The sequence below is a fragment of the Eumetopias jubatus genome, unplaced genomic scaffold, assembly GCF_037043125.1.
Source record: "Eumetopias jubatus isolate StellerSeaLion01/CBP00866 unplaced genomic scaffold, mEumJub1_p1.0 scaffold_12, whole genome shotgun sequence".
NCBI classification, from domain to species: Eukaryota; Metazoa; Chordata; class Mammalia; order Carnivora; family Otariidae; genus Eumetopias; species Eumetopias jubatus.
Window position 1 is genome coordinate 101558134 of NW_028274818.1, and position 22993 is coordinate 101581126.

Below are 22993 nucleotides of genomic sequence, written 5' to 3' on the forward strand. Positions count from 1 at the left end.
CCCTCTGACCGCTAGAAGTCAGACAAGAGACATGTCTCCAAAGACAGGCAAGCAAGTGCTGGGCTGATCAAGTGGTGCAGCTCACGGCCAAAGGTCAGCCCAGGCCACAGGCTGGGTGACACCTTTAGCGGGAGGGCAACCAGAGGAGGCTGGGTGATGGTCTCGGGTCAGTGGGTCCCACAGATAATTTCATCCTGCCCATCCTTCTTAAATCGGCCTCGTGCTGGAATAGATAAGCAGCCTGAAATCAAACCTATCTATGTTCCTTGTATGTTAAAAGGGTACTTTTCACACATTTAAGTTCTGCGAGCCTCACTCATCTGGACCTGGGGAACCAGGCAGCGGCCCCCACGAGTAGAGAAACCCAAGAAATGTGTTCAGGATCAGAGCTGAAAAATGCCAGAGCCCCAGTTCCACAACAAGTGGTTTATTGCTTTTAGAACAAGAACTTTTGTTAGTGAAGAGAAATGGTTAGAACTTGAGAACTTTTCTGAAACAGTATCTTGTCAGCTAATGGAAGTAGGCACTTCAACAGAGAGAACCCCGGCAGGCGACAAGGTGGGTGGCGAGGCGCGGCGCATCGCTGGGCCTCCAAACACGTCCGGCTCGCCGCTCAGAAGCGGGGTCTGCGCTTGCGGCCGGTGTAGCGGGTGTCCGGTCTGACCGCCCTGTGGCCAAGAAGTCAGGGGCCAGTCTCAGAGAAAAGAACCGAGAACCCCCCGGGACCCCAGAGCCCGCCCTCCCCGGCAGCCCGGCCCCAGCACTCACTCGCCCTGCCGCCTGTAGCGCGCCTTCTTTGCTAGCACCCACTCGCGACTCTTCCTCATGATCCTGCGCTTCGCCATCCCGTACAGGATCCTGCGCGGGAGACACTGCTCTGAAGGGGCGGAGGGCGCGGCCCGGCCGGCAGCCCAGCTCACACGCACGGGGCACAACAGCGATCCTCCCATGCCCCTGTGGCCACCGAAGTGTCCCCGCCTTTAGACACCCTCTCCTCCCCTCCCCTCAGTGATCCCCCCCCACACACACCTCCCCCCGGGCCAAAGCTGTTGCGTAGGAGGAGAGCAGGAGGGGAGAGGTCCCCTACTCGCCCCCCACATACATCGTTTCGGTGTCTTCGTTAGGTGCTGCCCGCGGGGCAGGCAAGAAGAGCCACGCTACTTTTGGGGCAACACAGGCAGGATCAGCTCATGAGAGCCTGGCACCATCCGAGGAGAGCTGGAGGCCCCGTGCCCAGTGCTGCCACGTTAGCCCCTCGTCTGACTGTGGGGTTGGCAGGCCTGGGCTAGACCACGTGGGGGCTCCCAGCAACTCCACATGTCTGAGGCAGGAAAACAAGGCTGCCAGCTCATGGCAGCCCCGACAATGATCCTCAAGGGCTGATCTTGGCCTCCGGCCCTGGCTGAGGAGAGGGACCCCCTCACACAGCCCCGTGGGAGAGAGGCCCTGAGAACAGGGAGAGCCTCTGCCCCCGCAAACCACATCCCCACCTGGGATCAAACAGCTTCCAGCATAATTCCGGCCATGGAGGGCTGCTCACCATTTGAGTAACAGCCATTTCCTGAGCACCTGAGTGCACGACCCAAGGATGTCCTACGGTGGATAGGAACCAGACTTGCCCCTGAAGAGCCCGCGACCGGGCCATGGCAGGGACCAGCCACGCCAGGCAAAGCAAGTGCACAGAGGCCCAGCAGCTGCTAAGCGACTGACGCAGAAAGGAAAAGCAGAGTCTGGGAAAAACTAGAGGGCTGCTGAGACAAACGGGTAATTCTGCAGGCAGAAGGTGAGGCAGCACCAAGACCAGAGCACCACAGGGCGGAGGCACTGAAAGGACCAAGCAGAAGGTTTGGGGACAGAAGAGTTCTGTGTGCCTGGGACGAGAAGGGCAGTGGGATCTTGAGGGTTGGAAACACACGTTCCCTCCTTGCCTGAGGGCCAGTTCATCACAGACCCTGGCTACTACTACTCACCTGTTCTGACGTAGTAACAAAAGTCAGAACTGTTCAAAACAAAACAACTCAGGGGTGCCTGGATGGCTCAGTTGAGCATCTAACTCCATTTTGGCTCAGGTCATGATCTTAGGGCCCTGACACTGAGCCCCACTTCAAGCTCCACACTCAGTGTAGAGTCTGCTAGGGATTCTCTCTCTCTCTCTGCACCTCCCCCCCAACTCTAAATAAATAATAATCTATTTTTTAAAAAAAAAAATTTCAGAATCTCACTTGGCTTACAGGCAAGGAGTGAGCATGCTGTCCCTTCAGTAAGCAGGGATCAGTCAGAGACAATGACATGTGATCTAGACCCTTCGGCGTGTACAGGCAGAGTTGCACGAAAGAAATGGAGAATGCCCACAACCAGAGGGGCAGGAGTCTGAGGCACCAAGTGCAAAACAGGAGGGAGCTGCCAACCGGGGACTGGAAGTGCAGGACCAATCAGCAGGAGGGACGAGCTGGGCGGCCAGCTGTTGAGCCACAGAAGAAGGAATGATGGGGGAGAGCCATCAGGGCAGATGAAGGGAGCAGGGGGAGGCAGTGAGTGCCCCAGACCAGAGGTGCCAAGAGGGAAGTTGGTCAGAAGCTGCAAACGCCACAGGTGGACGGAGTCCTCAGAGAGAGTCAGAGAGACAGAATGATTAGAAATGACAAGAACGAGAGAAGCCCCGATTATCCTTCCAACGGACAACAGCCTTCTGCCCCCTGCCCCCTGCCCCCAGCTGAGGGCCTGCAGAGCTGGGCAGATAGGCCCGGGCCGGACACTGCCGAGCCCAAGCACAGATGTGCTCTATTCCTCGACACACTGCCCGAGTGTGGGCTTTGACCCCTCAAGTAGATGAGAAACGGCTGCTTACCTAAGTTTACAGCTAGCGTGTGTCGTCTGTAGACACCAGTGTGAGCACAAGAGGGACTGTACTGTGGGTGGAGGGGGCTGAACCACGTGTGGATCCTCTGTGAGGTGGGAGAGGAGAGGGCGCCACTCGCTGGGAGCAAGTGGTGGGCACCTTAGAGGAGAACACATCTTGAAGAGCCCCCCCCCCCACAAATCCCCATGGGGAATGGGCTGAGGAACTAAGGCAGATGACCACAGAGGGTGGGGGGGGGGGCTTCAGGGGGCTCCAATCTGCGGTGGACATCAGGACCACACTCGTCATCTTCACCACTTGTGGCCTTCCAAACTCATTCACGCTCTGCCCGTTTTTCCTCTTCAATGTCTTAAAAACCTTGGGGCTTTTGCACTCCCATCAACCAGAATGAAAAAGTAACCTCTGCTGCCTTACCATCAATTATCCAGTCAGCGAACACTGGATACCATTCACCAACAGGACCCTACTCTGACATCAGGGATACGTCAGCGGTCCCCAAGTTCTCCTTCCGGCCGGGGAGACACCAGACCACCCAGGAACCACACGTGCGGGTTTCAGAGCGGTGGAAGGTAGAGGGAAACAAGGGTAAGGAGAACTCAACCAAGGACACTGGAAGACAGAACCTCCCTTTTTAAGAAATTAAGGGAAAAGGAAAAGGACTCGTCCTGCTGCCACGTGGAAGAGAAATTCAAAGGGTCAAAGACCCAGAGTGCAGAGGGAGGCCAGCCCAGCAGTGTCGGCATCAAGCAAGGGGAGCAGTGGGGGCTCAGGCTGGGCAGGGGAGGGGGCTGCTGTGTGGACAGACACGGGCAGAACGTGAAGGACTGGCTGGAGAGGAGATCAGAAAGACAGGAATGAGGAGGGGAAAGAGCAGAGGAAGGGAGCCTCGGGGTGAACAGCAAAAGCTTGGCTTGGTCCCAAATACCTGCGGGAAGTCTGGTACGGATTTCTACGGGGGTTCACAAGCTGGAGGTGGGGTTGAGGCCACGGGCATAAATCCGGAGCAGTGCACCTAGGGTTGGTGGCTAAGGCAGCAGAGGGAGAAGGGGTCCAGGTCTGGGCCCCAGGGTGCTCGGAGAAGGAACAGCCAGCGAGGCAAGGAGCAAACCGGGACAGCGGGTGGGAGGCCGGGCAAGGAAAGCACCAAAGGGAGCAATCGGCCGCTTTGGCGCCGACGGAGCAGGCAGGTTGAGAGGACAGCAGAGAAGACTGAGAAGTGGCCAGATTTGGCAGGATCGAGGCTGCTGTGGCCTTGGCAAGAGTGACTGGTGAGGAGATGGAAGCAGGAGCAGGGGTAAGGGAATGGGGCGGCAGAGCAAGAGGCAGGTGTGGATCTGATCCAGAGGGGATCCAGGCGCGGCGCTGGCCAGCTGGCATTGGGGGCTACTGGAGAGGACGGGGGAGGCTGTGCAGCGCATCTGCGAGCGGGAGGGAAGGAGCCCGGAGAGGACAAGAGCACGCAGGGGAGTGGACGGGGAGACGGAGGGGGTTGCGGGGGTCCACAACACAGGTGGGGAGGGACGGCAGACAGAGGAAAGACAGAAGGCCGCATGGCTGCCCGGACACATCCAGAAGGGTCCCAGCTGCCCAGCCTGAGGCAGGGACAGGCCCCGAGAGCTCCCGCTGTCACCACCGTGGTGCTACTGCCACACCTGGACCCGAGAGACCTCGTGAAAGTGGAGAGCCACCCTGTCTGCCAGCCCTGGCAGCAGCGAGCCCCCAAACCCGAAGCAGCCCAAGCAACAGCTTTACCTCTCGCTCGTGAACTCGGACTCCTGGACCTCCTCGTCGTCCTTACTCTCGTTCAGGGCCTGCGGGGACCAGAGTGCTCTTAGATCGTCCCGGCGGTCTCCCCAGCCGCCTGCCCCACCCCAGGAGGCCAGGCCACCTAGGCCTGAGCCCTTCCAACAGGTACTAGGCTCAGCCCCACAAGCAGGGAATCCAAAGGCCACAAGCCTGCAAACTCTGGGATCCTTACCCTAGGCAGAAAGGTTGACGGCCCAGAAAACAAGCAGAGGTAGAACCTGAAACCAGAAAGCAGAGTGACGGTTGAGCTCATAAAGCCTTGTAGGGGCGGGGGGGGGGGATGAGTCCTCACGCACACTCCCTCCCACACACAGGTGCAGAACCTTGAGGGCCCCGGGGACCCAGCCCCGCACGCCTCTGGCCGGCTCATCACCCCAACACCCTCTCTGCTCAGTGCGGGCAGCATGCTAGCCCCCGGCACTCACTTCTTGGCCTTGGCGCTGTTGGGGAAGTCCACCACCACGCCACCCGTGAAGCCAGCCTTGGTGGCCTGGGCTGTGATCAGCTCCAACTGAGGAGAGAACGGCGGCAAGTCAGGCAGGGAGGCTGGGAGAGCAGAGAGCTTCCTCTCCACTCCCTTCCAGGAGCCAGTCTGCCCCTAGGATGCACCCTGCCCAGGGGGAACTGAAGGTGTTCATCAGACCGTTCCCCATTCTGAGTCCCCAAAAGCCACACAGAGGAAAATGCAAGCTGGAACCAACAATTCCCGCCAATTCTCTTTATAGCCCAGGGACCCATCTCAGGAATGAACGGCCACCAATCAGGAGGCAAATTTGTTACATGAGGGGCTGGAGACAGCTCCCCACTTTCAGAATCTGTACCTCTGTTCCTCATCCCCATGGTTGACCCTCCACAGGGCAGACGAGTCTGCTGTTCTCTCAAATCCTCCCCAACTTCTATTCATTTGACTATGGAAACCAGAATTATCCTATTAATTTTAATACCACACGTCTGTCATTAGAAGACTGAACGTCTTTATCCTAACCCCCGCAGATACCACTACCCTTCCCTAGAATGGACAGGTCACAACACCTGCCATCAGTGGCCACAGGAACCTCTCTCGGAGGCTCGCTCCCTACTTTTCCCACCAGTCAGCAACAAGTTCCTCATTCTGTCACCTCCCAACAGCGGGAGGGCAGATGAGTGAGGAGCAGGACAGCTTACCTGTTCTGGGTCCCTCCCCCGCTTCCCTGCACCTCGAGGAGCCTGAGGGGCTCACCTGCTCTGAGTTCTCAGGGTACAGCTGCAGGATGGCACGGGCTCCACGGACCTGCAAGCAACAGAAACATCACTCTCCTACAAATATACCCTGCGCTCAGGGCCCAACACTTCTCCATTCCTTGTTCACTCAGTATCTGAAACCCCACTAGCTACATGACACTGTTCACAGGGCTTGGGATACAGCTGTGAGCAGAGAGAGCCCCAGAACTTTTGGAGCACATGTTTTAGTGAGAAAGACTGCTAACTTACAGTATCGATTTAGTGCCGAAAAGAAAAATATATTAGGACAAAAGAATGGTGAGTGACAAGAAGACCGTTGGCTTTACTTTTGGTTCAAGGAAGGCCTCTCTCTGAGGGACACTTGAGCAGAGTCCCAAATGTAATGGGGAGATGGCTAAACATAGAGAAAACCACTTCAGCTGAGAGAAAGGCAAACACAGGCCATCAGAACCTCGGATTAACTCAAGTGCATGTGTGACAGAAACCACATGACGCGCGAGACCAGCCAGCCATATGCAAAAACCACCCATCCTAGGAAAACCGGGGATGAGGTGGGGAGATTAAGAAAACCAAGAAATACCTGGATCCACTCAAAAAAGTAAAAGAGCTCATTTTTGGGACTTAAAATCTCAAATCCTCTAATCCTGTAACACAACCGAAATCAACACCATCAGTTATGGAAACAAGATAGAGCTTAATAAAGGTTCTGTGATAAATAACCACCCTGCTCCCCATCAGAGCGTCAGCAGAAGGGGGGAGAGAGGGGTGGGAGTCAAGAGGATGTGGGCACTCTGTGAGCCCTGGACATGATGTCTCTGTCCTCGCTCTGTGGAGTCCATGCCCCCAAACTAACTTCCAATTAAAATTCAGTGCAGTGGGGACACAGGAATTGTGATCGGTCTCATCAACATCTTCTGCATCTCGTTAGGGATGTCAGACCACCGAGCTTTCTCTTTAGACTGAACACCAAGACAGAAGTAACCGCAATAAGGTCCTGCCACCCCCCCTCCCTTTTGGGTCCTGAGGTCCCATTTGAATGGCCTTCTCATGGGCCGCTTCCTACTCCGTCACTACCTGCAGGAGGGATAAGCAGCCAGCCCAGACTGGGAGATCTCATACTCACCAGCACAGAGTAGAGAGAAGAAAAGAAGCAGTACAGGCGCTTGGCAGGGATGTCAGACTTCTTGTTTGCGTTACAGAGCCACTGTACAGCAGAAATGCTGAGAAAGGAAGGGACCCGGTCAGGAGAGAGAGCAACACACACTGCTCCCCCCAGCCTCTTTGAGACTTGAACACCATGCACATCCTTGAGCCCCAGGTAAAACCCTCCTGCTCATAATTCTCTTTCTGGGCACGTGCAGACCCACTCCAGCTTACCATCCTACAACTGGACAGAAAAGGGTAAATAGAAGGTCAGCATTAACTTCCTTGCAGCCAGTCCAAACAAGTATTTTCTCAACCTTGTTTCTGCGTCTCAGATTTAAAATTACACAGCATGTCAAGGCTCTCTGCCACCTACCCCCCCCTTCATTCCCTTCCTCTAATCAAGGGAAAACCCCTTTATAGTAAACACAAACCATTCACTGTCCTCCTCAAATCAGTTCCTTTTTTTTTTTTAAAGATTTTATTTATTTATTTGAGAGAAAGAATGAGAGATAAAGAGCACGAGAGGGAAGAGGGTCAGAGGGAGAAGCCGACTCCCTGCTGAGCAGGGAGCCCGATGTGGGACTCGATCCGGGGACTCCAGGATCATAACCAGAGCCGAAGGCAGTCGCTTAACCAACTGAGCCTCCCAGGCACCCTCAAATCAGTTCCTTTAACTGTACTTATTTTCAATGTCTTCAACCCCAGATTTAAAAACCTCAAGCAGCTATTATATACTCCTCTCAGGTATGTCCCCGTTCACTGCTGTGCACACGTTAACCACAGAACCCCAAACCGTGACGGTCTGTCCAAATGCCTCTCCCAGCTTTTATTTCTCTCTACCACTTCTCCTGGGTCAGCACTACTCACCGCCTCCATTGCTTCATCTTGCTTTTCTTTTAAATAATCTTCCCAAAATACAGCTCCGATCTTGTCGCTCCCTAGCTTCCCACTGACTACTCAATAAAGCCCAAACTTCTCAGCTCCTTCCCCTGGCTACTTCTGTGCCTTTGTTCCCACTGTTCCTTCACTCAGAAACCCTCCCCGTGACTATCCAAACTCCTTGGAGCCTTCAAGGCCCAACCCCAGCCCCTCCTTCTCTTCAAGGCTTTCCTGTGCTCTCTGGCTTCTCTTCACCGCTGTGGTGGGCTCCGTGACTCCCCAGTCACACTCCACACTCAACTTCGTGTTTAATTGTATGGCCCGTGTTTATAGCACCTAATACACCATGGAGAGTCTTAAAGCAGGGATTGTGTTGTATTTCCACAAACTCCACCACACCTGGTACCCCGTCCTACACATAAGGAACGCTCAAATAAATAAAATAATAAGCTTGCCGTACTCTCTCTCTTAAAAAACAAAAAAATTGACGACTTACTCCTAAAATATACAAACCATATCGCTGGCCTTCAGTTTTCTGCGGCTTAGAACATCTCACCCAATCATTACTAAAAAGCAATTGCTATCCGTGAAATGCGGTTTCCCCCTAATCTTGTTCCCAGGTATAAACTAATCCCTTACCCTAGAAGAAAATCTTCAAATCCAAATTTTACTGCTCACCCAGATCCCCACTGCTCAGGCCGCAATCACAGGAGGAGGTACCCCCCCCCCACCCCAGGTAAGGATTAAAGTTATGACTTCCTCCCTATCCCCTACCTTCCACCCCAACAACAACACACTACACCAAACATTCAACAGAACTTTACCACAGAAAACAACTTCACGCTTCAACGGTCATTTCAACGTTCTAAGATCTGTTACCAAAGTACTATGTAAATGCCCAAAAGTTGACCTTGACGACCCAGAATGGGCAGCACCACTGAAGAGACTGGAAAATTCTGGGCCACTCTCCACTGCAGAGCTATTCAAAAAGGAGCCAACAAGATGGCTGCTGGGGCCAACAAGATGGCTGCTGGGGCCAACAAGATGGCTGCTGGCACCCACAAAATGGCTCCTGGAGTTGTGAGAAGACCACCCCTTCCCCCTCCCCTCCAGAGACAGAATCTATGCCAGCAGTACCTGAACCTGGCAACACAAGATAATCAAAGGAGTAGACCGTTTCAAAGTAGAAAAAACACATAACTGGGGGCATTGCTCTAACCTGGGGATGTGTATTTTTAAGTACCCTGTGTAACTCTGCTGCACGGCCAGTTTGGGAAGCACTGACCTGCAGGACTACAAGCAGGAAGCGAAGACTCTTCTCACCTGATACAACCATCAAAGGAGCCTGGTTTGAAGGGGATGCCCTGGCCCATGTCCCCCAGAAGCAGGTCTCCCTCGGTTTCCCGGTCCAAGGCCGCATCTACATTGGAGAAGAGTACATCAGGGAAAGAGACAACCCATACTGCTCCACACTCAAAAAGAGTAGTCTGCTCCCATGCTAAGTAGAACATACATACCCAGCATGGCGGGGCTGATGTCGATGCCCACCCAATAGTGCCCTTCATCCGAGAGATAATCTCCACTCAGCCCAGAACCACAGCTGGAAGACACCAACAGGAACTCAACAGTGTGAGCAGCAAAGACACTCCCCCACCACCTGGACAACCTGAACTGGGCCCCAGGATCTCACCCAATATCCAAAAGGTAACAGGGCTGACCCTCAGGCAGACAGAGAAGCTCCAAAGCTCGCCCAGCCATCTTGGTCTGGATGTCAATAATCCGTGAGCTGGGAAGGCAGAAAACACAAGCAAGTGATAAAAGAATTCTGAGCTAAAACATCACCCAGAGGAAAAAAGAAAAAAAAAAGAGAGGAAAAGGAACAATCACCCTGAGGTACTCTCCTAGTCACCATACTCAACTACTTAAAAGTGACCCCATGTAATACAGCAACAAGTTACTTTGGGACACAAATTACAACTCTACCAGTTGCAATGCTAACGTGAGGGGAACAAACCACTTACCGAAATAACTAATCATTGGGGATTTTCAACTCAGTAAGGCTCTCATGTTATTACTTAAAAACACATTTTCTGGAAGAATTACCCACCATAGTTACTCTCACGTATAAAGCTCAACAACGCACAATAAAATCCATAGCAGTATTGTCCGTAAGAAATATAACGCGAGCCACGTAAGACTTTCTTAGTACCACGATTAAAATGAAACACATAAAATTAACTGTAATAGTTTACTCAACCCAATATACCTGAGAACATATCTTACTTAACCCGATATGCTCTAAATTTAATCATTTCAACACATCACCAACATAAAAAAGCTTAAAAAATGTTAACATTTTCCTATTAAGTGAATCAAACTATTATTTATCTATTATTATTATTTCAATCGATGACTACAGCTAATAAAAACAGGTCTATAGTAGATCTATCCCAGGACCAAGAGAAAGAATCCCACAGAGCTCTGCAGCTGGCGAGTTTATATTGCTACATAATGACAATTGGACCAGAGATTTCTGCTGACTTTCTTGGTCTTGGACTCTAATTTGAATGGAAAGAAAGAGAACAGTTATCTATAGACTAGCGTATCAGAAAGAGAAGGTTTGAAGTCCCTGTTCTAACTTTCAACTGTTGAGTAGCTTTAGAGTTACACAACCACCCTCCAAAATGCAGATCCTACACCAGCAATTCTCATGAGAACTTAAAACATACAGCATTCCGCGAACACGCTTTCCTTCCCCTCAACAGCACCGACCCCTTAACAGGGATCCACGGCCCCCCGCCGAATTTACGACATGTTTCAAACAAGTTGTCATTTAAAACTTCGAAAACCACCTGGAGAGAATAGGTATGATCCACCCCCATTTTAACGCTAGTTTACGGAGGCCCGGAGGGTTCCGAGGTTTCCTCATCGCTGACTTTCCCACTCTAAGAACCGGAATCAGTCCTTGTCTCTTCCTTTCCTCCCCCGCCCCCCCCCCCAATTCCGCGTGCTTTCCCAGCAATGCCCGCTGTTGGGTCAACCTGCCGGTGGTTCCCGACCCCCGACGCCGGGCAATATGCAGGCTCCCCTTACTTGCGCACGTATTTCCGGGCTTCATTCTTATCGTAAAACTGCGGAGAAAAAAAAAAGAAAAGAGCAGTAGAGGAGGAATCAAGATGAGGAATCCGCACAGGCAGGGAAAGGGGCGCGCGCGGGGCAAAACTCTCACCAGCTCGGGAGGCCCGCCGTGCTCCGGTCTCTTGCTGCGGAACGCCATCTCCCCGCCTCAGCCTCGAGACTGGTACTGACGGTCAGGAAACCCGGCTTTTATGTCATCGGCCCCACGCCCGCCTCTTAATACGCATGCTCCGCCCCTCTCCCCGCCTCCTGTTTTACTCGATTGGCTACAGTGCCGACGCGCTGCGAACAACGCACGCCTCCCATTGGCCAGTTCATCTTGCACCGCCCGCACGGTCCATCCAAGATGGCAGCCAAGCGCGATCTGAGGGGGTCGCGGCGGTTACTGTGGAGGTTGTGGCTGGTCCCGAACGCTCCACAGAACCCGGGATCCGGCCTGGGCCTAGGAGCGAGGACTTATTCCCAGGGCGACGGCCCATACTCGCGCACCGCGCTCTATGAGCTGCTCGGCGTCCCCAGCACGGCCACGCAGGCGCAAATCAAGGCGGCCTACTACCGGCAGAGCTTTCTCTACCACCCAGACCGCAACTCGGGGAGCGCGGAGGCTGCCGAGCGCTTCACGCGCATCTCCCAGGCCTACTTGGTGCTGGGCAGTGCCACTTTGCGTCGCAAGTATGACCGCGGCCTGCTCAGCGACGAGGACCTGCGCGGGCCTGGTGTCCGGCCCTCCAAGGGGCCCGCCGGCAGTGCCGGCTCGCCCCACGCCCCGCCACCGGCCTCTCGGGCCCACAGTCGTGCTCAGGCCGCGGCGGGCGCCAACCGCACCATGTTCGACTTCGACGCCTTCTACCAAGCGCACTACGGAGAACAGCTGGAGCGCGAACGGCGCCAGAGGGCCCGGCGAGAGGCCCTGCGCAAGCAGCAGGAGGACCGGGCCAAGAAGGGCTTCCGCTGGGACGAGACCCGAGACACGACTTTTGTGTTCCTTCTCTTCATAGCCTTCGTCATCGTGGGCTTTCGTTTTTAATCGGAGAGAGGAGGAAAGGGGAGCAGCCCCCCAGCCAGCCCCAAGAAAACGGCCTTTCCTGTCTTCTTGAACCCTTGCCTTCCCTAGTCTACCTCTGCTGGGGTCCGAAGGAACTGCCCTCCCCCTCCTCTTCCCCGCCCGCCCAGCTTAGCCATTCACCTGCACGTCCCTCCCCTACGGTCCAGACAAGACGGCTTTCGATGCCCAGTGAGAAGAATCCCGAAAGCCCGAGAGTGAAGGGTTTTCTGGAGTCCCTTGGGTGCCAATTCCAGAGGTTGCCTTCCTGATGTTGTCAACTTCTGGAACACTTGCTCTGGCTTTATTGTAAAGCTCTAAGCAAGCGTTGTCTGCTCCTGCCCCACGTTTGTACCGTGGGGGTCCTGTGTAACCTTGAACCGTGCCATGTGACCAGTTGTTGGCTGCCAAAAGAAAAATTCTGGGGTTGTCCAAACCTTGTCTTTCTGTGAGTTCCCCAGCCACAAGGTGAGACCCGATGTAGGGTAAGAATGGGATCTTTGGAAACTTTGCCGTTTTTGTATGATCAGCCCCAGGCCCCGCTCCCCCTTCTGTCCGTGGCATGTGGGAGTGGGAAAGCAAGGTCGTGGAGCATAAGGAATCGAGTGTTCCTGTACCCGTACTTATCTAATGTATGACCTCAGAGAAATTACTCTGTGACATGACAGCAGAGGAACAAATCATTTGCTCTCTTGAGCTCTGTCACACTTTATTATCCACAGTTCTAATGGGCTCAGTGATTAAAACATGATGTTAGTAGAGTCAGATTTATCCTTGGGACGGTGTGCCTGTCTCCTGGTCATTCCTTGGCCAGCCACCCCATTACTAACTGTGCAGCCCCATCCCCTCCCTGAAGTAGAGTGACTGGGAGTTTTGAGTCCAGCAAACTGGGAATGTGGCCTGTCCTCTTGTTTAACCCCACAAGACAAGTCCTTGAAACTTGGCTGCTTGAGTGTGGAGTAGACGGTACTTCTAAGGGAGAGGAGGCATGTGGTGGAAACTTGGGTCTTCATTCAGAGCTGGCTGAGGCTTTTTTCTCTCTGGGTTTCTAAGTCGAGCTAAGCAGTTGGTCATCACTTGGCTGGAGCTGTAGTAGTCAGGCTCTCGATTATGTGTCCCTGCACATGGTGTATGTGTGTGGGCTGTGAGATTTCAGCTGCTCAGGTATTTATGCACTGGGGTTAAGTGTAAAACTGTGGGATAGGAAAACCTTTGCAAGAGATCTACCACAAGAGTGAGGACAGAAGTGTAGGTTCTAAACAGAGCCAGAGGCGCATTGGTAAATTAATAAGAACTGCTCTTGGGAAATCCTTGTAATTAGGATAAGGCCACAGCTAGTTCAAATTGGTATCTCGGAAACGATTTTGATTCTAGCCTTGGAAGTCAGGGGCAAGCTCTTAGGACTTTGCAGTGAGCACACGATTCAGTGGTAAAGATTTGAGCCTGCTTTGGATTCAAACTCGGTAGGCTCTGCTAGCCTTGGTTTTGGGGGGGAGGGGCACATGTACTTTTAGAAAGAACATTTAATGTTATTATGTTTCATATTTGGAAAACAAGTCCTTTTTGAAATACAAACAACAGGAAGTGTTCGGCTCACTAAAATGTGCCAGGAACTAGTGGTTCTCAACCAAGCAGCTGGACGCATAACCGCGTGTCCTTGGGGCAAGATTCTATCAGAGTTTCTGTCAAAAAGGATTGGGGTTCTTTTGGGGGGTAAAAGCACTAGTGGTCTGTGATAGCTGGGACCTTTCTCATGGGCTCCTTGATATAGACCCCCCCGAGTTTGTTTTCTGTCAGTAAATATCAAAGCCAAGAACATTCCCTGGGGGCCCAGAACGCAGAGGTATATAGAAGGTTCCAGAAGGTTGGGGGAGGGGGGCAGACCCTGTGAAACTTCTGTAACATTCCATGCAACTCCAAGCAGGATAGTCGATAAAGTTCATTAATCATCCCAACTGTAAACCTCTCCTTAGGCCCTAGAACCAGGCTCACGCTATTACAGTGCCATCCTGCCTGCCTCAGGTTTGTGGGTTGTTTTGTTGTTTTTTAGCCCAGAGCTGAACTCGAAGGTCCCCCTCAATACTCTCCCTAAAACGGAGTCGGGGCCCTTTATGGAAGGGGAGACGTGTGGGAGGCTTTTTGAAGGATACCCAGACTGGTTCCCATCATATTTCCCCCTTCCCACCTATCCCTTATCCCGTAAGATTGCCCTAAGTCGTTCCTTTCTCAGTTTCTTACCTGCCCTGAGGAGGAGAGGCTGAACCAGGCCATGAACATTATACCCTGCCTTCTAGGGGCTGCTTCCCAATTCCTGATAGTGGAGGAAGGCTCAGACATGTTCAGTTTTAGTCCCTGTTCTCCTTTTGATCACAAACTAAAACAAAACTCCCTGAAAGTTGGGCCTAGGACAGGAGAAGATAACAGCAGCCCAGCCTGCCTCAGACTCTTCACTGGGGTGGCAATGGGGTTGCAAGTACAGCGTGAGGCTGAATGAGCAGCACACACAAGTCCTGAGCGGGGAGACACGGACAAGACAGTGGTCAGAGGTGTACTTGTATAGGCAATCCTGATACTGTTTTTGGACTTGATCAGGACTTTATTTCTCCTGAGCCAAACTTTGCCCTTTGTTGCCTTTTGTTTATTGCTGGGTGCAGTGATCCTTTGCAGATCCCAGCGCTGAGGGAGTAGGATTTCTTGCTTCCCTTCTGAGGTTCTGGCATTTTGTTCACTCGGTGCACCTCACCTTCCATAGTGATCCTCGCATGAGCCAAGATGAATAAGAATAGCCTACCTTAGACCAATGAGTTGTCCATTTGGTCATTATATATATAACGCACGTGCACACGCGCACACACGCACACACACACAGAGTCCTTATGGTCACAAGCCTAGACCCCAAGGATGGAGCCCAAGTAAGTTGCCACCGTACTCCTTTTTGGGGAAATGGCAGCGGGGTGTAGGTGGCGTACCTCAGACGTTCGTGGGAAGGTCACCAGATCCCAGGAAGAGAGGCTGGGAAGTGGTAGCGTTCCTTCAATCTACCGTCTTGGATTCAGTGCCCTGGAAAAGTGGGCTCTATCCTGGTCTTTGCCTCCTCTTAATTCCTCAGCCTTGTGACAAGATCACACACTGCCCCCTGCCAATGATCAGGATCATAGGAGGAGGCCTGCCTTGCCTACCTTCAGTACCTTGGTTCTCAGGCTCAGCTTGTGGGCCTGGTGGCCATAGGGTTTGTGCAAAGCAGTTGAGGGTCCTGTTACTTTGTGAGCGTGACCACGAGACCTGAATCTAGGTCCTCGTGGTGAACTTGCATGTACTGAGAACGCTCAGTGCCATCATCCCCAAGAAGCAGGTGCAGAGAGCTCCTCTTCACTTGCTATGAGGTCATGGTGTCCCTCTCAATCTCTCTCTTAAGGCTGGGGTCCTCTAACTAGACTTCAAGTGCGTTCGTCCTCCCATCCTGCTTTGTGCCCCTTCGGCGTTCACACCCTCAGTTCTGGGAGGGGGCTGCTGGTACACAAGAGGCCTGTTTCAGGAGGACCAAGAATGGGCTGAGATCTGGTCCCACAGGCCACACAGCCAACCTGCACACCGTGTCTGGCTGTGGCTGGCCCAGCGGCTTCAAAAGCTTTAGCCAACTTTCAAAACTTGGGAGACTGCATAAAAATCGAGATTTCTGACTTCTCTCAAAAAATGAGAAAACACGGGCACCTGGGTGGCTCAGTCGTTAAGCGTCTGCCTTCGGCTCAGGTCATGATCCCAGGGTCCTGGGATCGAGCCCCACGTCGGGCTCCCTGCTCCGCGGGAGGCCTGCTTCTCCCTCTCCCACTCCCCCTGCTTGTGTTCCTGCTCTTGCTAACTCTCTGTCAAATAAATAAAATATTTAAAAGAGAGAGAGAGAGAGAAAACGTGCTGCCATTGTGCTCACTCACACACTCGTACTAGCACTTGGGAAAAGCTGTAACATCTGCCTTTTAGAGAGGACATGGCTCCCCCTTTTGCTGCATTCCCACCGACAGCAGGGAAGTGTAAAAGGCCTTGATCTACACACTTGGCCGTTTTGCTCATAATAGAGAAATGTCTCCTATGCTCCGTGTCTACCAAGAAGGGAAAAAAAGGGACCATGCATTTTCCAGAAAATGGGAGAGGGTGTATTTCTTTGTGGAAATGGACTGCTTTGCACCTCTGTGACCTTCCTAGCCCCAGCAGACATTTGAGTTTGCAGACCCCCCTAGGCTACGTCGTATGTTGTTACAAGAGCTCACACTTTAAGCAGGGAGGCAGAGTGTAAACCTTATTTTCGTTGTGGGACAAGAAAGATCTTTTGAGAAGTCTACAGCAGTGGCAAGGTCTACTGGACAAAGCAAGAGGTCCTTTAGTACATACAGTAATCTCAATTCCTGCACTCAATCTTTTGTGTAAAATCCTTGTATATATTGGGAGAAACCAACAGCTAGTCCAGCTCGGTCTCTTACACCATTTGATTCTCTCTAGCCTTGGAAGTCAGGGGCAAGTTGTTAGCCCTAGCTTTGCAGTGACCACACCACAATTCAGTAGTAAAGATTTGAGCCCACGCTGGTTCAGGCCTGCTTGGTTCAGTAAGCCTTAATTGCCCCCCCCCCCAAAATTATGTTTTATATTTGAGAAATAAGGGAAATAAGCTTAGGAAAATACTCAAGATAGTGATTCCTGAACAAGGATGTGTACATAACAGACTTTCTTAAAGGGCAGGAACTCTTTGTTTTTATCAGGAAGGGATAGAAGTTTTGTTATTTGGACAACTTTTTGGTTTGGTCTGTAAAAGCCCTGGTGGTCTATAATAGATGGGACCTTTCTCAGGGGGCCCCTTGATGTAGACTCTCAAGTTTGTTCTCTCTCACAGAGGATTGCAGTCAGGGACATTCCCTGGGGTCCTGGAACCTGGAAACAGAAAAATTCCAGAAGTTGTCAGGCGGCAGAGAGCCCAGACTGCCTGGAACCTTCCAGAGCCTTTCAGAACTTTCCGTGTACCTTCAAGCATGAGGGTTAATGAAGTTTATTAACCATCCAACTCAAAGGCTTTTCCATGGCCCGAACTGAGCCCGCTCCTCTGTCGGTATCTCTACCTACCTGCCTCAAGTCTTTTTTACGCCAGCGCTGAACAATAAAGGGCCTTGTTCCCTACCCCTTGTAAAACTGAGTTTGAGCTCTTAAAGGAAGGTGAGTGGTGTGTCAGACCCGTGGAAGGATATCATCTGGTTCCCTTGATAACACTTTTCTCCCCTCCCAGCCCCTGCCCTTGGGGTCTGTCACTCCTTTTTCTTCTTACCTGCCCTGGGGAGGGCGTGCTGAATTACTAGGCTATGGACATTAGCCTCTTGCCTTCCAGAGCCTGCTCCCCAACTCACGATAGCGGAGGAGGGTTCAGACATGCCCAATCTCAACTCCCTTTTCTCCTTCTGGTTACAAACCCCCGGCCCTGGAAGCCGGGAGCAGGAATGGAAAGCCAGGGCAAGAGGGGCCCAGCCTGCCCGAGGCTGTGCTGAGAATGTGGGGGGTCTTCCAAAGCTGTGCAGTCTTCTCTCATCTTAGGCAGGTACCCTGTGGTTCTGGTGTCCCTCAGCCTCCAGCAGCTCAAGCGCTAGCGTGAGGACAGTGGGAGAACCAAGGCCAGTGTGGGGTAGAGCTGCTCAAGTGGGCACTGTCCACGCATGCTTTGATTGCACCCCTGGCAGGGTGCAGTCTGACTGTCTGGACTTGAAGGGCTCTGGAAAGCTCAAATGGGCCAGTCCCTCCAACCACTGCTGAAACCTCGACAGCTCCCATCAAGCAGTCACTCGGGCCCTGCGCACACATATTTATGGAGAGACCCCCATCCTTCCTATGGTTTCCATCCAGTGGTCTTGACTCTGACCTCTGGCTCGACATCTCTAGCCCTTGCCGGTTCAGAGGCTAACCATCACAGGTATCTCAGACAGATCCCTCAACTATTCATTGTGGGGTTTAGTCCCAGTCCGCTTTCTCATCGTGCACATTAGGGACATGCGAAGGAGACCAAAGGTGGTGGTGGCGGGGGGTGGGGGGTCACTCTTACAGTTTAAAACTTCAGTGAAGAGTAGAGCCAACCCAATACTTTCCTCTTTCTAGATGGTTCTGTTCCTATTAACATGGACCAAGATCACATTCGCTTCTATGGCACCCTGCCTGCCCCCTCCTGTTTGCAGGACCTTCCAGGCCTCCCGGCCAAACTGCATCTCGTTAGACTTGACCTAAGCTGACCCAAGGGCCTGTTCCTGCTCTCCCAACTTCTTGTCCCACCCTCATCGGCCAAGCTGGCTATCTAGTATTCACCGTAGTTGAAAACATGACCTTCAGCCTCATAGAAGCCCCCCCAGCCCTCAGGGGAGGTGGTAATTTGGCAGGCCAGAGCAGGAGCAGGTACCATCCCGACTGGGCTTACGGGCAACGCAGGAGGAGGAGAAGGTGCATACAGGTGAGGCAGCTGGAGAACAGTGATGGAGCAGAGTGTGCTTCTGGCCACAAGTTAAGACTTAGGAAAGACTCCCACGGGTTGGTAATCAGAGGAGGCTTCATGGAAGAGGCAGCAGCACTGCAGGACCTGAAGGACAGCTGGGCTTTGGGTGGGCGGAGAGGAAGAGAGGGCGTCTCCAGAGGAGGACGCGCAGGAGCTCGGGTGTGGAGGCTGCAACAGCAGAGTGGCTGGCTGAGGGAGCGGAGAGACGAGTCGGGGAGCATCCTCTTCCTCATCATCACATTTATTGACGGCCCCTGGGAGGTGGGGCTGGGGACAGAACATACAAAGACAAGGACCTGCCCTCAAAAAGCTTCCATTCTAAGGAGACGGGGACAGAAAAATACAGAATGGTCTTTCCTGGGGATGGCCCACTCGCATCTGCGCAGGTCAGGAGCCCCTGGCCTACCTCGCCCCAGGGTCCGGAGCGCGAGTGGGGCACAGAGTAGCCCCAGGGCCATGGTGTCCCCGGCCCCGCGGCTGGGGCCTGACCACCCGGCTCCTAGGCGGTAGGCCCCAGAACTGGGGAAAGGTCGGAGCAGGACCTGATGGAAAGCGCTGCTGTCGGCCTTGGCGTCGGGCCAGCCCAGTGGAGTGGTAGGGTGCCAGCAGGCCCCCTTCCCGGGCCCCCAGGAGGAAAGTTCTTTCATTGGGGAGGCCCCAGCCGGGAAGGAAAAACAAAAAAGGCAGAGTTTCCCCAGCGCCAGAGGCACCCTGCCCACCCCACCTCCGGCCCTCTCTCTGGGCATCGTCCAGGTGGCCCTCCTCCCCAGCTCTGCCTCCAGGGCCAGGGCGTGCGTGAGGCCAGGGGGAGGGGCCTGCCCCTCCCCCCACCCGGACAGTGGGGGGGAGGAGGAGGAGGAGCCACAGATCAAGTTTGTCTGGGCCCCCCCACTGGGGGGCCATTCCCTGGATCCTACCGGTGGGGAGGCTCTGGCTGCGAGGGCCGAGGGCTCAGCAGCGGGGCCGGGCCAAGGGGGCACCCGGGGGAGCCCTTCAGAGGGGGCACTGGGCGGGAGTCCAAGGGAGGCAGGCTCCGGGGCACTGCCGGCGGCCCCCGGGTGGCCCCGGTGGGCAGGACGGCTGCGGCGGGGAAGGGTTTGGGGGGCTCTGCAGCAGCAGTGGGGGCCGGCTGGGCAGACCGCTCCCGGCGCCGCAGCAGCTCCTGCAGCTTCTCCGCCTGGGTCCGCCTCAGGTGGGCCAGGGCGCGGCCGCGCTGGAAGGCCGGCAGGAAGGCCTCCAGGCTCTGCTCCCCCAGCAGCAGCTGCTCCATCTGCTCCTGGGATGGGGGGGAGGGGGGGTGGGGACGGTTTGAGAAGAGCCCCTCCCCCCATACCTCTCCCCCTCCCACCCCTGAATCTCTTCCAGGGGTGACCACCCCATGCTGGGAGATGGGGCCCCGAGTTCTAGCCTGGGCCCCGCCTGGGGCTTGCCGAGTGATTAGGAACACATGTCCTCTGCTGGGTGGAAGATGAAGCAGAACCAGAGATGGGGACACGTTTGGAGTAAACTTAGGTGTCTCTCATCAAGGCCCCTCCTCCGCTGCCTCCTTGGACCCAGGGAGCACGGTGCTCCCAACCCAGCCCTGAGAAGTTAGTCCCAGCTCCTCTGCCCACCCGGTCTCCACTGTCCTACGCTGAGACATTCACAGGTGGGGAGGAAGAGCCTTGCTGTCCAATGAGGACAGCTGGACACCTGCGTAGCTGGCTCTCCTGGGGCCAGGCACTCAGGGTGGGCTTCCTGGAGGAGGGGCTCTCAACCCCGCAGTCTAAGAATGGGGGGGGGGATGATGATAGGATGGGTCTCCTTCCCTGCTGTCCCCGGGCCCCGCTGCCCCTCCCCTCACCTCAGCCTCCTGCTCAGCCTCTTCCAGCTCAGCCTGCAGCCAGCCCAGCGCACAGTGGGGGCTCCAGCGATGCATGCTCTCCTCTGAAGGCCACAGAGGGACAGAGTAAATAGCTCCTGCCTTCAGGGCCCATCGCCCCGGACAGACAGGCCAGAGCCCCAGGGCCCGATCCTGCACAGACCCCTTGTGTGACTCTCTGCTTCTCTTTGGAGCCTCAGGGTCCCGCCCATGGGGTCAGTTTGTGAACCGCGCCCCCCCCCCACCCCGGGGTTCTGCCCCAGTCCTAGTGCAAAAGAGGAAACAGAGGCTTTGCCCCCTAGAGCACCCGGGGCCACTTTTCTTCCCCTACTCAGAGCCCCCTTCTGGCCTTTCCAACCCAGTTCTACTCAGGGACTGCTCACTTCCCCAACTCAGTTTTCCAGGAGCAGCACCCCGAAGACTTGCCCAGGGAAGAGGTCTGCCCCAGTCCTGCCCTTCAGAGCCTCGCCCTTCCCAAGGCCAGCCGGCCAGAAGGCCGACTGCGCCCACCGCAGGCACTTCTCCCAGGTGTCCCTCACCCAGTCGCTGTAGCTTGTCCGCACAGCTCTCGGCCACCTCTCGAAGCTCCTGGTACTTGATGGCCAGGGCAGCCCGGCCCATCTCCAGGCGGGGCCGCAGTGCCAGGTTCTCCTTGGCTAGCGCGTAGTTGGAGGCCAGGCATGCCTCGCGCTCCAGCTGCAGACCCTGGAACTGCCAGAACAGACAGAAGAGCCCAGAGGCCCACTCAGCGCATCTGCCCAGGTCCCCCTACTGCCCCACCCCCGCCCAGGGCAACAGGGCCCAAGGGCCAAGCCCTAGGCACCTCTGTCTTCAGGATGTCGGGCTAACAGGTGGAGGGACTGCAAGAGGCCTAGTCGGGGCTTTGCCTTGAGCTCCCTCTCTGGGCCTCAGTTTCCTTTTATACAAAGTGAGCGGAAAACATCTACCTTATGGGGTTGTTGTGAGCCCAAGTGAGGAAAACGATGACCGCCTCCACAAATGTTAGTTAATTTTTAATTTTTCAATTAATATGTCTGCTCAGGTCCCTAAGGAGTCCCCCGCCCTCCTCTGTCCCATTTTCCATGCATGGGCAGCTTCCCTCTCATTCCAGGCCTTTGTCTGCTTCCTCTTCAGGTGTGTGTGCCGAAAACACTCCCCCCTGCTCTTACTCTCCAGAGTGATGTCTTCACCCTGTCCCCGCGTGGTACCCCCCTCAAGACACCCTCTTTTCCTTTTGCACCCCTCCTCCTGCCCTCCAGTGGAATCCCCACACCCCAGGGAATACACACCCCCTTCTCCTCCCTGATCCCCAGCACCTGCTCCCAGCTTTTCCTTCTCTTGCAGAAAGCAGACCCCCTTTCTCTCCCAGCTCCCGGAGAATGCTTCTTCCTTCTGTTTGTCGGAGGGCCAAGCCCCCCTCCCTGCCCCTGGAGAACGCACTACCCTCCATCTGTCCCCTATAGGATGCACATGCCCCTCCTGTCTGCCTCCCTCCAACAGACACTTTCCCTTTCTGCCCCCCACAGACAAGCAGCCCGGGCCTATCTCCGGTGAAATATACAACTTTCTCTTATGGTGGCCTACGGAAAACCCGCCTCAGCTTCCAGTACGCCTCCCCAACGGAAGCCCCAAAGCCCCCTCCGGCACCCCTAGAATGCGGTCGTCCCCCCAGAGGTCCCCCCCCAGGTGTCAAACAGGCCCCTAGCTCTCCCCTATGGAAGGCGCCTCCCCTTTCTGGCCCTACAGAACGTGGGTGTGCGAGACAGGGCCCCCCACAACACAGCCACCCCCTGTCCCCGGAACACACCTCCCCGGAGCATCCGCTGGAGGACACGCCTCGCGGCCATCCCGGGGGTGCACGGGCGCCTCCCTGGGTCTCCGGCGCCCCACCCGCCCCAGGCCGGCTCCGGGCGCCCCCTCCCCCGGGGGCGGCTCCGCGAGGCCCACTCGGACGTGCCAGGTTCCCGCGGCCCCGCGGCCCGGCCCGCGCGGCCCTTCGGTCGGTCAGCAGGTCCGGCAGGCCGCGGCCCGTCCCCCGCGCCCCCCGCCCGCGCCCCCCGCGCTACCTTCCTGCTGAGCCGCACGATCCGGTCCAGCTTGGGCTCGTCCTGAAGCAGGTCCCGGAGCTGCCCGGTGCTGAGGATCCCAAAGCGCCCCGGGCTGCCGGGCTCCGGCCCCGCCCGCGCCGCCCGGGCCCGGTACATGCCGCCCGCCCGCGCCCCCAGCTCGGCTGCTGGCTCGGCCCGCTCGGCCCGCTCCGCCCCGGCTCCGCTCCGCTCCGCTCCGGCTCCGGGATCCGGCTCTGGCTCCCGCCGCGCGCGGCGCTCCGCCGCCAGAGGGCGCCCCGCCCGCTCTTAAAGGGGCCGCGGCGCTGGGGCTGGGGGTGGGGCGGGAGGGGGCGGGCCGCACCCGTGGCCGCCCCGGCGGAGCCGCGCCTCCCGCACCCGCGAGCTCGCGGCAAAGCCATCCTCCTGCCGCCAGGCGGGTACCGGAGGCGGTCTCTCTCCGCACCCCTTCTCCGGCCGT

At 55.4% G+C, this 22993-nt stretch overlaps 3 protein-coding genes and 1 non-coding gene across 5 annotated transcripts; 1 reads left to right on the forward strand and 3 right to left on the reverse strand.

Annotated features, from left to right (window-relative positions):
* Nucleotides 1–411: 411 nt before the first annotated feature.
* Nucleotides 412–11232, reverse strand: BUD23 (BUD23 rRNA methyltransferase and ribosome maturation factor). Of its 2 annotated transcripts, XR_003610421.2 has the most exons (13): nt 11142–11232; nt 11006–11043; nt 9603–9698; nt 9430–9512; nt 9236–9332; nt 7011–7107; nt 5886–5936; nt 5092–5177; nt 4839–4884; nt 4613–4671; nt 1541–1593; nt 769–858; nt 412–668 (listed from the first exon to the last, which is right to left on the reverse strand). XR_003610421.2 is itself a non-coding variant. In XM_028110098.2 (12 exons), the coding sequence occupies exons 1-12, from the start codon at nt 11187–11189 to the stop codon at nt 614–616; spliced, it is 846 nt and encodes a 281-aa protein (XP_027965899.1). In that variant the 5' UTR covers nt 11190–11232; the 3' UTR covers nt 412–613. The 2 variants fall into 2 exon arrangements, 1 of the variants encoding a protein (XP_027965899.1); XM_028110098.2 differs by lacking the exon at nt 1541–1593.
* LOC114214584 (small Cajal body-specific RNA 20) lies at nt 1316–1446 on the reverse strand. Its single transcript, XR_003610458.1, has one exon.
* Nucleotides 11233–11365: 133 nt separating the features above from the next.
* DNAJC30 (DnaJ heat shock protein family (Hsp40) member C30) lies at nt 11366–12857 on the forward strand. Its single transcript, XM_028110304.2, has one exon. The coding sequence runs from the start codon at nt 11397–11399 to the stop codon at nt 12075–12077; it is 681 nt and encodes a 226-aa protein (XP_027966105.1). The 5' UTR covers nt 11366–11396; the 3' UTR covers nt 12078–12857.
* Nucleotides 12858–18996: 6139 nt separating this feature from the next.
* VPS37D (VPS37D subunit of ESCRT-I) lies at nt 18997–22699 on the reverse strand. The gene is made up of 4 exons (XM_028110314.2): nt 22534–22699; nt 21007–21178; nt 20450–20532; nt 18997–19882 (listed from the first exon to the last, which is right to left on the reverse strand). The coding sequence occupies exons 1-4, from the start codon at nt 22669–22671 to the stop codon at nt 19520–19522; spliced, it is 756 nt and encodes a 251-aa protein (XP_027966115.1). The 5' UTR covers nt 22672–22699; the 3' UTR covers nt 18997–19519.
* Between the last annotated feature and the right edge of the window lie 294 nt (nt 22700–22993).